At 38.3% G+C, this 14,556-nt stretch overlaps 1 protein-coding gene across 2 annotated transcripts in view; it reads right to left on the bottom strand.

Moving 5' to 3' along the window:
- Window positions 1–3,124: 3,124 nt before the first annotated feature.
- The window catches only part of LOC141297800 (uncharacterized), a 14,044-nt gene continuing 2,612 nt past the window's right edge, over window positions 3,125–14,556 (bottom strand). Inside the window, exons 2-3 of one of the 2 annotated variants that reach the window (XM_073828254.1) lie at window positions 12,579–12,668; window positions 3,125–7,875 (exon numbers count right to left, since the gene is read on the bottom strand). In XM_073828254.1, coding sequence (XP_073684355.1) covers window positions 6,471–7,862 — 1,392 coding nt within the window. In that variant the 5' untranslated portion in view covers window positions 7,863–7,875; window positions 12,579–12,668 and the 3' untranslated portion in view covers window positions 3,125–6,470. The remainder of the gene's footprint in view (window positions 7,876–12,578; window positions 12,669–14,556) is intronic. The other variant, XM_073828255.1, reaches the window with a different exon arrangement.

Raw genomic sequence — 14,556 nt, 5'->3', positions numbered from 1 at the left:
GCATTTGTATGTCTTCCTTGTCTGACACACCTATTTCAGGTCCTGGAGATGTTTTCTAATGAGCTGGTGAGTGCAATCAGGTGTGCTTAATTAGGGAGACACACAAAATGTGTAATGTTGGGGTGCCCAGGACCAGGGTTGAGAAACACTGACCTAAAACAACAAAATATCAACGTCAGCTGATGTCTGTATTGGACATAAAATTAACGTTGACATTATATGTTGAATTGACATAGAATTTTGGCCACCCTACATCACAACCAAAATTGAACCAAATATCAACTTCCTTGTGTGCCTGCTGGGAGGGCAAGGTAAGAAATAATTGGTTTCTCGATTTTAAGAGATTCTTATTTTTATGAAATGGCATCAATTCTTAAATCCCAAGAATCGATTAGCCTAACCTGTTTTCAAGTAAATGAACGAAACGTAGTGCACCTCCCATTCAATAAGTCACAATAAGCTTAGTGCTTTGTAATTTTTGATATGAAACCAAGTCTCAGATTTCAAATTCTGTCCATTTTATTACAGTATTCAAACAATAAATACCGTTTTGGCGAGACAGATCGCTGTAGTTCTGGAGAAGCGGCAGCTGAAGCGCACATGAACTGATCATCTTGTCTGCTTTAATACCAGTTTCAGCGCAAAATATCCATGGATAAACATCCAAAGGACTGTTAAAAGAAAGAGTACAACTTACCGAAATCCGTAATAGCTCAATCAGTGCTTCAACTGCGCAAAGACGTCAACAGCTTGTATACAATGTCACGTAACTTCATATTTACCTCAGAAAAAACATATCGGTGACCATAAAATCATTGTTCATGAGTCCCTTGTTTGTGCTGAACAGTTAAATACCTGCTGTTCTTCAGAAAAATCCTTCAGGTCGCACAAACTCTATTTTTTTCAGCATTTTTGTGTATTTGAACCCTTTCCAACAATGACTGTATGATATGGAGATCCATTTTTTCACACTGAGCACTCAAGGTTCAAACTTTCACTGATGCATAAGAAGTAAACACAATGTGTTAAGAGCAGCTACTAGATAGGAGCATTTTGCTAAATATATGCACCATACAATATATTCAGTATAATTTTTACTGTTCTTCAGTGTTTAATTTGTTTGAATGGTTATATAAAAAAATCCAATTGAAGTGGAAATATAATTATATAATTGTAACTTAATGACTATAAGCGTAATTTGAAGTGTTTGTATACAAATCAATTAAAGTAATCTTTAATATTTTAGTAATTTAGTAATGTATATTTTACAGCATTAGTCAAGAATTTTTTTTTCTTGAGAAAAATTGGCACATACACGTGTGATGTATACATCTGAAAGCTGAAAAAACAAGATTTAAACGTGTGTATGTTTTGTTAGGATAGGACAATATTTCACCAAGATATATCCGTTTGAAAATCTGGAATCTTATGGTACAAAAAAATCACCTTTAAAGTTGTCCAAATTAAGTTTTTAGCAATGCATAGGCATATTGCTAATCTAAAATTAAGTTTTGATATATTTATTATTAGGAAATTGACAAAAAAAAAAAAATTCTTCATGGAACATGATCTTTAGGCTACTTAAAGGGATAGTTCATCCAAAAAGCAGTCTGCCAACCGAATAATATGAGTGGATGGGCACCAAATCTTTAAAAGTAAACAAAAACATGTACAGACAAATCCAAATTAAACCCTGCGACTCGTGACGATACATTGATTTCCTTAGACATGAAACGATCGGTTTTTGCGAGAAACTGAACAGTATTTATATCATTTTTTACCTTTGATACACAGCCACGTCCATCTGTCATGAGCACGAGTTTGTCATCCGGCTTGTGACATGTGAACGCGCTCTGGTGTAGTATACGCAAACGCCGTAAGGGGAAATCAGTGAAAAGTCCCGGATGAGTTTGCGCAAGCAAACATAATCTTTTAGCTTTAAATCGGTTTTAACAATCAGGATAAGCACAAGTAATTACCATTTTGAATAGCCGCTATACCCACAAACTCTGTGCTCTATGTAAACAATGAGTGTTGTATACATGCGACAGATCGCTTCCGGCGTTTGCATATTCTACACCAGAGCGCGTTCACATGTCACGAGCCGGATGCTAAACTCGTGCTCAGGACAGATGGACGTGGCTGTGTATCAAAGGTAAAAAATTATATAAATACTGTTCAGTTTCTCACAAAAACCGATCGTTTCGTGTCTTAGGACATAAACGTATAGTCACGAGCCGCAGGGTGTAATTTGGATTTGTCTGTGCATGTTTTTGTTTACTTTTAAAGGTTTGGTGCCCATCCACTCATATTATTTGGCTGGCAGACTGCACCGGTTTTCGTTAAAAATCTTTGTTTGTGTTCTGCTGAGGAAACAAAGTCACCTACATCTTGGATGCCCTTACAATGTATTTTTGGCTATTTGGGTATATACTTAAATAGACCCATGTTACTTAAGACTGATTTTGTGGTCCAAGGTCACATATATCCAGAATAAACAATATCGAATTGAATTCAAATTGAATCGCAAGCTTGTGAATCAGAATCAAATTGAATTGTAAAAGTCAAGTCAAAATCCAGCTCTAGTGTGAATATGTTTCTAATGTTACCACCAGGGGGCATAAGAACCAGAATAGAGAGATGAAATAAGGCCTGTGAAACCTACTTAAGTTTTTTCTTTTGGAGGAGCAGATTTTAAAAACAGGAGATGCTGTGATAATATTCAGACTGAATGGAGATTTATTCGGTTTGTTTATGATGTGTCCCTTCTCACCTGTTGTTTTTACTCCAAACTCTGAAATATGGTACAGCAAGGAAAAACAAAACAGAAGGGAGCACCTGCTCAGGGGCAGTCAATACCAGGGAATGTGCCTGCTCATCCAATTGGTCAAAGTTACAATGAAAGAGCCATGGAAATGTCCAGGGCAATCTACTGGAACACAGTTCACCAAGTTTAGCAGGACCTTCTGACATGTTCTCATGTCCCTCTCTTTGTCTATGTTCTTCACAAACAAAGAGAAATGCCATTTCCACTGAGCCAATGAGAAATGCCCTTGTCTTAGTGCAAATGAATGTAGCATAAACAACACTTACTGTACTGTTTCAAAACAACAGACACAGGACATTGTTTACCAAACGCTTTATTGTTGCTCATACATTTCAAGACATTCAGTATTCTCAATATTAAAACACATCAGTGTAGTTTTTGCTGTAGAAAGCCTATATAAAGCTTGTTTTCGTCATACTGTAAGGTGTTGGTCCAGTAATATCTATATTATGTTAAATCACAATGCTCTGGTCCAAAAAAAAAGAAATCAGATTGCTTTGGCAAAGAAAAACAAAAGCCGTTTGTGCAGCACATACTGTTGATTCGGTCAGAGATCCTGGCTACACAATTACTTACCAACAATACGTGTCATGCTATTTAAAGGAATATAATCTTAACATTATTGACTGGGATTGCTCTAAATACAATCCCCAACTTTCACAAAATCATGACTCATGATTCTGTATAAGATATAGTTGTGATATAGCACATGTGATCATGATATACATAAAAACAGTCAAACTCTTACACTGAATGTGATATGAAGCTTTTAAACTTTTATATTTTAACATTATAAGAAACTAGATATAAACATTAATGATATTATATAACAAAAAAAGATTTATGAATATGTAAAACGATATAAAAATGGCCATCTAACACAACCACAAAATATTCTTCATTATTAAATAGTAATATGAAAATAGTGAAAAGATGGTGTTTTTCAGGTCAGATTTTGGCACCAAAATCAAAGTGTACATGTTTTTCATTTTGAGTTGATAGAGATCGTCCCTGAGCATAGAATCAGGACTGGGGCTTAGTTTTAGCTCATAATGTGCTGTATAAGTGCTGGAACATTGACCTTGAGTCTATATTTGCTAATCATCAGTAGGTCTGATAAGGACCTAGCTTTACACACCCACAGACCTCATGAGCATTCATATTTTTAGCTCTGTGGATTGATTTTGGCCTTGAGCCACTCTAATCCACCAGGCAAAACAGTCACTGGACCAATCGCCATTTGCATCAAGATCAGTGAATTCAGTAACAACATACATTGAAGTCAAAAGTTTGCAAATCTGCAAAATGTTAATTATCTCAACAAAATAAGAGCGATCATACAAAATGCATGTTATTTTTTATTTAGAATAAGACATTTTACAAAAAAAGATGTTCACATATAGTCCACAAGAGAAAATAATAGCTGAATTTATAAAAAATTACTCTGTTCAAAAGTTTACATACACTTAATTATTAATACTGTGTTTTTTAGTGATTTGTTCATGAGACCCTCGTTTGTGCTGAACAGAAAAAATCCTTCAGGTCCCACAAATTCTTTGTTTTTTCTGCATTTTTGTTGATTTAAAACCTTTCCAACAATGAGTATGACGTTGAGATCCATCTTTTGACACTGAGGGCAAACTCAAGGTTCAAACTTTCACTGATGCTTCAGAAGTAAACACAATGTGTTAAGAGCCAGGGGTGAAAACTTTTTTAATTTGTAAATCAGGGTAAATTTAACTTATTTTGTCTTCTGGAAAACATGTTAAGTATTTTCTGTAGCTTCTGAAGGGCAGTACTAAATAAAAAAATATGATATTTAGGCAGAATAAGAAAAATTTACACATCTTCATTCTGTTCAAACGTTTACACCCCCTACTCTTAATGCATGTTTTTTTTCTAGGGCATCATTGAGCATTTGAACCTTCTGTAATATTTGCATGAGTCCCTCAGTTGTCCTCAGTGTGAAAAGATCTCAAAAAGCAATCATACACTCTTTGTTGGAAAGGGTTCAAATACACAAAAATGCTGAAAAACCAAAGAATTTGTGAGACCTGAAGGATTTTTCTGAAGAACATTGTTTAACTGTTCAAGACAAACAAGGGATTCATGAACTGTCACTAAACAAAAAATAAAAAAGTTGTGGATCAAGAATCAAGTGTATGTAAACTTTTATTCAACTATTATTTTCTCTTGTGGACTATATGTAATCGTCTTTTTTGGTGAAATATCTTATTCAGGTCAGTATTTTAAAAAATGCATTTTGCATGATCCTTCTTATTTTGGAAAAATTAACATTTTGCAGATTCTGCAAGGTGTATGTAAATGTTTGACTTCAGCTGTAGATGTTTATAAGTTGATAGTTGTTTGAAGATTAGGTTTCTACAGCCATAGAATCTGGTAAAAAAAAAAAAAAACTGACAAAAAAATAAGATGAAATTTCTGCTTTTGAGTACTGGTGGATTATCACTGACTACAAAGAGAAACAAGAAAACAAAGAAATCTAAATCCATTATGAATAGAACTAGCATTCAGATCTTGCTCCAGGGAGCCCATCATGGTGTCCAAGTGTTTGACTCATTTTAATGCACCCCCATCTTATGTTCAGTAATCTGTTGTTTTCTTGACAAAATCCAACAAGTACAACCAGACATTTTTAGCCTAAATTTATAGTACTCAGTGCTCACCAAAATCATAATTTTGGTATTTTGGGACAAAAGGGGTATCTAAAAGATACATTAGAGGTCAATACAGGAGCAAGGCCATATGTGAAAGCAGGTTGAAACACACCATTATATGTAAACTTTGAATGATAGCTCTATGCAACACTAGCTTGCAATGTATCTCCAAACATCACTGCCCTACTTATCCAATAGTGGAGCTTTAATAGCTTCAATCAGACAGACAAGGCTTTGGAATATTTAGAGATATTATTAATATATTATTATTTTATGTAGAAGGACAATTTGCTTTAGCTAATTTAATATATATATGCCACAGGTCATTCTCAATCCATTTCCACTATAGGCGCTTTCGCACTGTTCTAAGAACTCTGTTTGAGGAACTAGACAGCATGCTGGTTCCTAGAGAACCAATTTTCCCCTTGGGATGTTTTCATCGAACTCAGGAACTCTGAAGTGTCCGACAGTCACGTCTTTATTCACTGCATTTACAAACATCAACAACCAATGAATGGACAAAGCCATGATTAGATCTGTTTTTGATGTGTGTCGTGGGTTTCGTGATAACGAATATGTAATGTAAATGCACAATTTACGCAATTAAAGGAGCACGAAAATATGACTAAATCTCCTATGACAGCCTTGCAGTGTTACATATCATTGAGCCTGAGAAAAGCTTTTTAAAAATGCTGGGTATCTGGTGGTTCATATGCGTTTGAGCAATCGGCGTACACTTACATCGCTGGTAGTTCCTTTAGAAAAATTTTAGACCATACTCCGAAGTAGGAGCTAAGTTAGTTCCCCCAAACAGAGTTCCTGAACTAAATACACAAACATGCCAATAGCTCTAGGAACTATGAGAAGGTTCCTCCTGTGCGAAAGCCCCTCTTGTAGCAAAATATGTATACCTAACTCAGGCATCCACGCATTGAAGAACAATCTCCTCCAAATCACTGATCACTTCAGTCTCCCACAGTACTGGGGATAGAGCAACATGCTGAACTGCGCAGTGTTCTTATTATGCCTTCGCTCTTCTTCCGTCGCCTGGGTTGCAGTGACAGGCTGCTGACATTGTCCGTAGAGTCTTCCGTTTGAGCGGCCGCTGCTGCAGCAGCTGCAGTCTCTTTGATCTGAAGTTCCAGGTGCTTTTGGATTGCAAGGCCAAGCTCTTCAGGGTCCACAGCTGCACCATACACCTCCCATGTCATACCCTCAGCATCCCATTCCACCTCCTTCACAGGGGTCCTATGGCACATGTGCTCTGAAGGTGCATCTGAAATATAATCTGCTCTTAAACTAATTTCAGGAAACACATGAGAAAGAGGGGAAGCAAGGAAATCAGACATGGTTTGCACACCAACATCTCGGAGCTCGTGGTCAGATGTCATGGTAGTGGCATCTTTGACGGTCTTGTTAAAACCTGGTCTGTCTAGTCGAAGGCAGGAAGAGTTCTGCCCCCTAAACTCGGATCCACAGCAATGACCTGTACTCCGGCTGTCAAGTCTGGTTTCACTGACCGAGGACACGAGTGGTGGAAAACCAAGCAAGCCGGAATGGAGTAGTGATCTTTGTCCTGCACAGGGGCTTCCTGCACAAGGTGGACGTGATATCAAATGTCCAGGGCATGGAACTACACTGCAAGTATTTCTCAAGCAGGCAGTGTTCATCATGTGACCAGAACAGGTAGATCTATGACATGCAGTGCCAAAATGATGGCTTTCACAGTTGCTCTGAACATGGTCTTCTGCATTCACACTCTGTGGTGTGAAGTTGTTGCTCAGACCTGAAGAATTCATTCTACAAGGCACTCTGCAACAGCCGCATCCTGTTAGGTTCTCAGCAGGTCCGCAACATCTACAACATCCTTCTCTGCACACCAGACCCTTCATTCTTAAATCCCTATTTGTGGATGGTGAATGTGGCACACAGTTCACACCACTATGGATCTGATTGTGCCCCAGGAGTGGATCTTGGGTTGGAGTCCTTCTGGGCGAGTCCTCCATGACACTCCAGGATCTTGCAGTTCCTCCATGCCAGATTACAGTCTCAGGAGTGCTATTGCCACTGCACATGCTTCCCTGTTCATGGTCACAAATGTTTACTGGGAATCCCGTCGATGGTCCACCCAGACTGATAGGCCTTTGAGAACATGTTGCACTGCTGAGGCTTTTACGCAAGTTCTGACGGTACCATGTCAGCTCTGTTCGTTGAGGAGGTCCACTCACCATTTCAGTCGAGCTTTTGGATAAAGAAATGATTGGCAGCTCATGGTCCTCCAGTGTTTCACCATCAGCAGATCCAAGACTGATGCTTGGGAGGTAGATCTCAGATGTAGGTCTTTGTCCTTCCTCCATAGTGAAATATCTACTGGTAAAAGACAATTACAATACGATTATAAATTAATTATGAAAAGTATTGGGTTAATTATTTACACACTGTATTTTAAACATCTGTAAGTTTCACAAAGGGATAGTTTACTCAAAATTAAAATTAGTTAATGACAGAATGTTCATTTTTGGGTGAACTATCCCTTTAAGATGAAAGTGGCACACCAATTCTTCCTCTCTTTAGTTGTCTACTAGGCAATCCACTGAATGACCCAAAAACCTTTACTTTTACAATTGATAAAGCTAATATTTATTTTGTCCTTACTGCACATACAGGTCCTTCTCAAAAAATTAGCATATTGTGATAAAGTTCATTATTTTCTGTAATGTACTGATAAACATTAGACTTTCATATATTTTAGATTCATTACACACAACTGAAGTAGTTCAAGCCTTTTATTGTTTTAATATTGATGATTTTGGCATACAGCTCATGAAAACCCAAAATTCCTATCTCAAAAAATTAGCATATTTCATCCGACCAATAAAAGAAAAGTGTTTTTAATACAAAAAAAGTCAACCTTCAAATAATTATGTTCAGTTATGCACTCAATACTTGGTCGGGAATCCTTTTGCAGAAATAACTGCTTCAATGCGGCGTGGCATGGAGGCAATCAGCCTGTGGCACTGCTGAGGTCTTATGGAGGCCCAGGATGCTTCGATAGCGGCCTTAAGCTCATCCAGAGTGTTGGGTCTTGCGTCTCTCAACTTTCTCTTCACAATATCCCACAGATTCTCTATGGGGTTCAGGTCAGGAGAGTTGGCAGGCCAATTGAGCACAGTAATACCATGGTCAGTAAACCATTTACCAGTGGTTTTGGCACTGTGAGCAGGGGCCAGGTCGTGCTGAAAAATGAAATCTTCATCTCCATAAAGCTTTTCAGCAGATGGAAGCATGAAGTGCTCCAAAATCTCCTGATAGCTAGCTGCATTGACCCTGCCCTTGATAAAACACAGTGGACCAACACCAGCAGCTGACATGGCACCCCAGACCATCACTGACTGTGGGTACTTGACACTGGACTTCAGGCATTTTGGCATTTCTCTCTCCCCAGTCTTCCTCCAGACTCTGGCACCTTGATTTCCGAATGACATGCAAAATTTGCTTTCATCCGAAAAAAGTACTTTGGACCACTGAGCAACAGTCCAGTGCTGCTTCTCTGTAGCCCAGGTCAGGCGCTTCTGCCGCTGTTTCTGGTTCAAAAGTGGCTTGACCTGGGGAATGCGGCACCTGTAGCCCATTTCCTGCACACGCCTGTACACGGTGGCTCTGGATGTTTCTACTCCAGACTCAGTCCACTGCTTCCGCAGGTCCCCCAAAGTCTGGAATCGGTCCTTCTCCACAATCTTCCTCAGGGTCCGGTCACCTCTTCTCGTTGTGCAGCGTTTTCAGCCACACTTTTTCCTTCCCACAGACTTCCCACTGAGGTGCCTTGATACAGCACTCTGGGAACAGCCTATTCGTTCAGAAATTTCTTTCTGTGTCTTACCCTCTTGCTTGAGGGTGTCAATGATGGCCTTCTGGACAGCAGTCAGGTCGGCAGTCTTACCCATGATTGCGGTTTTGAGTAATGAACCAGGCTGGGAGTTTTTAAAAGCCTCAGGAATCTTTTGCAGGTGTTTAGATATAATTAGTTGATTCAGATGATTAGATTAATAGCTCGTTTAGAGAACATGATATGCTAATTTTTTGAGATAGGAATTTTGGGTTTTCATGAGCTGTATGCCAAAATCATCAATATTAAAACAATAAAAGGCTTGAACTACTTCAGTTGTGTGTAATGAATCTAAAATATATGAAAGTCTAATGTTTATCAGTACATTACAGAAAATAATGAACTTTATCACAATATGCTAATTTTTTGAGAAGGACCTGTAGATTAAAGTGAATAGAACAGGGAGATATCTAGGTATCTCTCACTTGAGTGATTGACCAGATTACAGATGGATAAGCTTAACTTCAGTCTTAAGATCATTAGCTACAACATGGGTATGCCAGCTCCTCTCGGAATGACATTAGTCCACATGGTGCTCCAGCACAGGTGGCTGATTCCACTCCACATGGTCCCATAATAGGGTGACCGTACGTGTCATTTACGGGTGACACGTTCTGGCCAGGATTTCAACATTGCCTAAAATAACCAGGTTTTGGCTGTTTGCGCTGTGCAGTTTGATTGTTGTATGACATCTAAGTACAGTGAAAGCTATAGAGAGCAGATGACTCCTTAAGCTTTCGAATCACTCTCATGGTATTTTAATGTCATACAACGGTCAGTCTGTGTAACGCCGCTTCAAGTTTGCATCACTTTGACTTTGTCTTCTATAGATCCCATCTTCTCATTTGCCACAATTGGTGAATTATGTACAATGCCTGCATGTTATTGGTCAAACTACTTTTAGATCATTAAGTCAAAGCCAAAACCTGGATATTTCAGGCAATTTAGAAATCATGGCCAGAACGTGTGCCCGGAAAATGGCAAGTATGGTCACTGAATTTTACAAGCTGTGCCATACTTTAATTAAAGTATGGACTTCAAATGATTATTGTAAGAGTGTGTTTCTCATTTCTAGGAACTGTCGATAGCAATGAGTGCATGTGTGTCAGGCCGTTTCATGTTTACATCACACTTCAGCCACTCCAGCAGATTTTTTGGGAGACACTTTTGGGTCTGTCACTCCCTACTGTCAACACACACATACAGTACTGCTGACTCCAAACTACAACACGCTCACACTCTAATCTGTACAGTTATTCAAGGCACACTTCAATACTGTATGTACAGTTGAGGTCAAAAGTTTACATACACCTTGCAGAATCTGCAAAATGTTATTTTACCTAAATAAGAGGGATCTTAATTGATATGATTTTTTTTTTATTTAGTATTTTTTTTCATGAGTCACTTGTATGGACAGTAAACTGCCCGCTGTTCTTCAGAAAAATCTTTTAGGTCCCACAAATTCTTTGGTTTTTCAGCATTTTTGTGTATTTGAACCATTTCCAACAATGACTGTATGATTTTGAAATCCATCTTTTGACACTGAGGACAACTGGGGGTGAAAACTTTTTAAATTTGAAGATCAGGGTAAATTTAACTTATTTTGTCTTCTGGGACACATGTATCTTCTGAAAAGCTTTACTAAATGAAAAAAAAGATATTTAGGCCAAATAAGAAAAATGTCACATCTTCATTCTGTTCAAAAGTTTTCACCCCTGGCTCTTAATGCATCGTTTTTACCGTCTGGAGCATCCGTGAGTGTTTAAACCTTCTGTAATAGTTGCATATGATTCCCTCAGTTCTCCTTAGTATCAAAAGATTGATCTCAAAATCATTCAGTCATAGTTGGAAATGATTCAAATACACAAAATGCTGAAAAATCAAAGAGGGACTCACGAACAACTATCACCAAACATAAACACAGCTGTGGATTATTGAGGAAACAACGCAGTATTAAAAATCAAGCATATGTAAATTATGAACAGGGCAATTTTTTATAAATTCAACTATTCATTTCTCTTGTGGACTAATAACATAACATCTTTTATGTGTAATATCTTATCAGTACTAAATAAAAAGTCACACATTTTGTATGATCCCTTTTATTTTAGTAAAATAATTAACATTTTGCACATTCTGCAAACTTTTAACCTCAACTATAACTTTAAAGTGTAGTAGTTATTGCCACTTTAAAGCAACTTGCAGTGGACTAAGTGAAGCAATATTTCCTGTGAAGCAACCAGTGGTTAAGAGCCTGGCATTTCAGAACTGTCAGGAGCAAACTCAGAAATAAACTTTTTTTAATCATTAGGCCATCACCATCTGTTTATGTCCCTGTGACTACTTGCTGAATCATACCATATAAATCTAACTTCCAAGAATGCCCACACAGCATCTGCATATACAGAACTCTGAAGAAAAGCTCAGCAGATTTCTGCAAAATTGGAACATGCAATGTTTACAAAGTTCTACAAAGTGTGTTTGTTTTTTAAACACTGTAGTGAATTTGACTATGCTTTCATCTACCTAATAGATTTTTGTACTGTTTATGAATTAAATAACATGTTCTCAAAAAAAGGTGTCTGGCTCTATACAAACAGCCAGTGTTTATCATCCATTAGCAACAGGTTTTCAACAAGTTTTATTTACACTTATAATATATTATTTGGTGAGTGTTACAAAATAATAAAGCAGACCAAATCTCGAAAATAACCTGCACAAATGACCGCAACTCTAGCAGAATGACAGATGTTATCTCTCAACAGTTATCATGGAAAAACATGATGCTTATCTTCCCACTGCATCTAAAAATAACAGACAAGGTGTTCACTGTTAACCCTCCTCTTCCACCTCAACCCACAGTCTAACCTCCATCCTTGCAGACAACCGTACACCTGTGCTAGCACCAGACTGTGACATGTAAATATGAACAAGAAAATCAAACAAGAAAGATCTCACCTTTCGGTTTTATCAGCAAACACACATGATCCAGTCAAGGCCTTGTGTCACCCTTTGTCTCTCCTTCCTTGTCATCTTCACTTCCCTTTTTTTAAAGCCTCGTTTTACCATCTCCTTTTACACTGAGCAGCACTTGCTTAATAAAGACACAGCTGCGGTTTCCCTCATGGCCACAGGTAAGTCAACAACCTCCCTCCCTCCACACACACACACATGCACACGTACATACCTCCCACTTCCTCCTGTCGTCTCCTTCCCCTCTGCCCAGACGGCTCCCGCCTCCTTCACTTGTTTCCTCCACTCCTGCTCTCGCGCCGCTCTAAAGTGAACAGGACAGAGTGGGTGTATTGCTGGATTATCAGTCGTTGTCATCTGATTACACACCACACGCTCCCTCTCTGAGAGGAAATCCACGGTGGAGGGGGGAGGAGGTGCAAAGACACACAGACAGAAGCGCTGGGAAGGCAAGGAGTGCTGTAAACCCAATGGAGGGGGCATGATTGTGTGATTGTGTGAAAGTGTGTGTATGGGGTGAGTGGTGGGATTTAGAGGAGGAACAGGTAGATGCTATTGAGGGAAATCTGATATCCTTCCAAATCAATACAATAAATACCCCGTCTAGCTTTCTTAGACACACGTTCATTCTGACACACTCGTAGCTCCTGCCGCTTACTCATCCAGTCTCTCTCTTCCTGTTGCTATAGAAACAGCCATGCTCAATAGGAGCTCGCTGAATTTTCATCATGTCTTTTTTTTGTCAGTTGTCATGGGAACAATGAAAACAGTCTCTTTGAAAGAAGGGCTTGTGGTGCTGGGAAACCATTATGATATATGTGACTCATCTTTCTGATTCACCTGTCTGTATACTTGGCAATGCAAACTCGCAGGTTACCTGTTCCATAATCATAGCTCCTGACATGTTGTTTTGCTTATAAACATGCTGAGGTTACATTGTTTACGTTTATAATCGCCCTTGAACACACCTAAACATTTTTTTTCCCTATTTACGGAGACATTTGGAACCTGTTGCTGTAACGACCTTTTGTTTGCATAATAACACAGATGCTGTCTTTTTGTTGTTGCTTTAAATCAGTTGTGTCAGGTGTATTTCCATTGGAATTATAAACCCTTATGACAAAAATACCTTAATTTAATGCTTTTATTAGGCAAGACTCCTTAAAGTAAACTTAAAGTAACAGTTCACCCAAAAATGAAAATTCTATTATCATTTCAAACCTTTACTGAATAAATGTTTTGTTGTGCCTTTGGAATCCGAACGTAAATCATTTTTTATAGAACAGTGTCATCAAAAATGCTATTTGAAGTTAAATGCAATGTTTAAATGGACAGACTATGAATGAAATCTGCTATGATTTTTTTTAAAGCATATTTAAACAGTTTGTCTAAATAATATTCACATATGCAGTTATAGCATGAAAGACTATTTAAACCTTAAACATCTTACATAACATTTACCTTTTATCTCACAATTCTGACTTTTTTTTCGCAAATACAAGTTTATATCTTACAATATATAAATTAGTGGTGGGCCGTTATCGGCGTTAACGTGCTGGGTTAAAGTGAGACTCTTATCGGGCGATAAAAAATATCGCCATTAATCTATTCTCAAAGTTGGGTTGGGAGCTGGGTCTATACTACACAAGCTATGATACTTTCACCTTGACATTTTAGCGCGGATGTATACCTAGCCGAATTGCACTGTAGGGGGCGAGAACGAACCTGTGTGTATGCCTACTGTGAAATTACCACATCAAACGTGACGTGCTAACATGGATGCTAACGGGTTTGCTTCAGGGCAGGGGCTTTGCTAGACCCTTTTTACTGGGGCACGTGCAACTGAATTGACGCATCTAAATTGACGCTTCTACCCGTGCACGTCTGTGTATTTAACTGCAACGCGCACGTCACGCAGCCTTTTACGCAGAATTACATGCAGTGTAGGAATAGTTGGTTACACAAGTTTGTATAGTTAATTGTGTTGTAAATGCAATTGTCAAGCAGTTTGTGATGCATTTTGGAAACAGGAGATGAGCCCCTGGTCTAATGCGCCACTTGGCTTGAGAAACCCGTTCTCAAAGACTTTTTTTTTAGTCATTATTTGCACACATATTCTGAATGCCTTCGGCAGAATTCAAATTAGCCATTTTAATTTAGATTAATATAGATTAATTCCAAGATTACAGTGA

Source organism: Garra rufa, chromosome 22 (assembly GCF_049309525.1).
Source record: "Garra rufa chromosome 22, GarRuf1.0, whole genome shotgun sequence".
Lineage (NCBI taxonomy): Eukaryota > Metazoa > Chordata > Actinopteri > Cypriniformes > Cyprinidae > Garra > Garra rufa.
The sequence above is the reverse complement of the archived record's forward strand: the minus strand, read 5'-3'. Positions and strand labels throughout refer to the sequence as shown.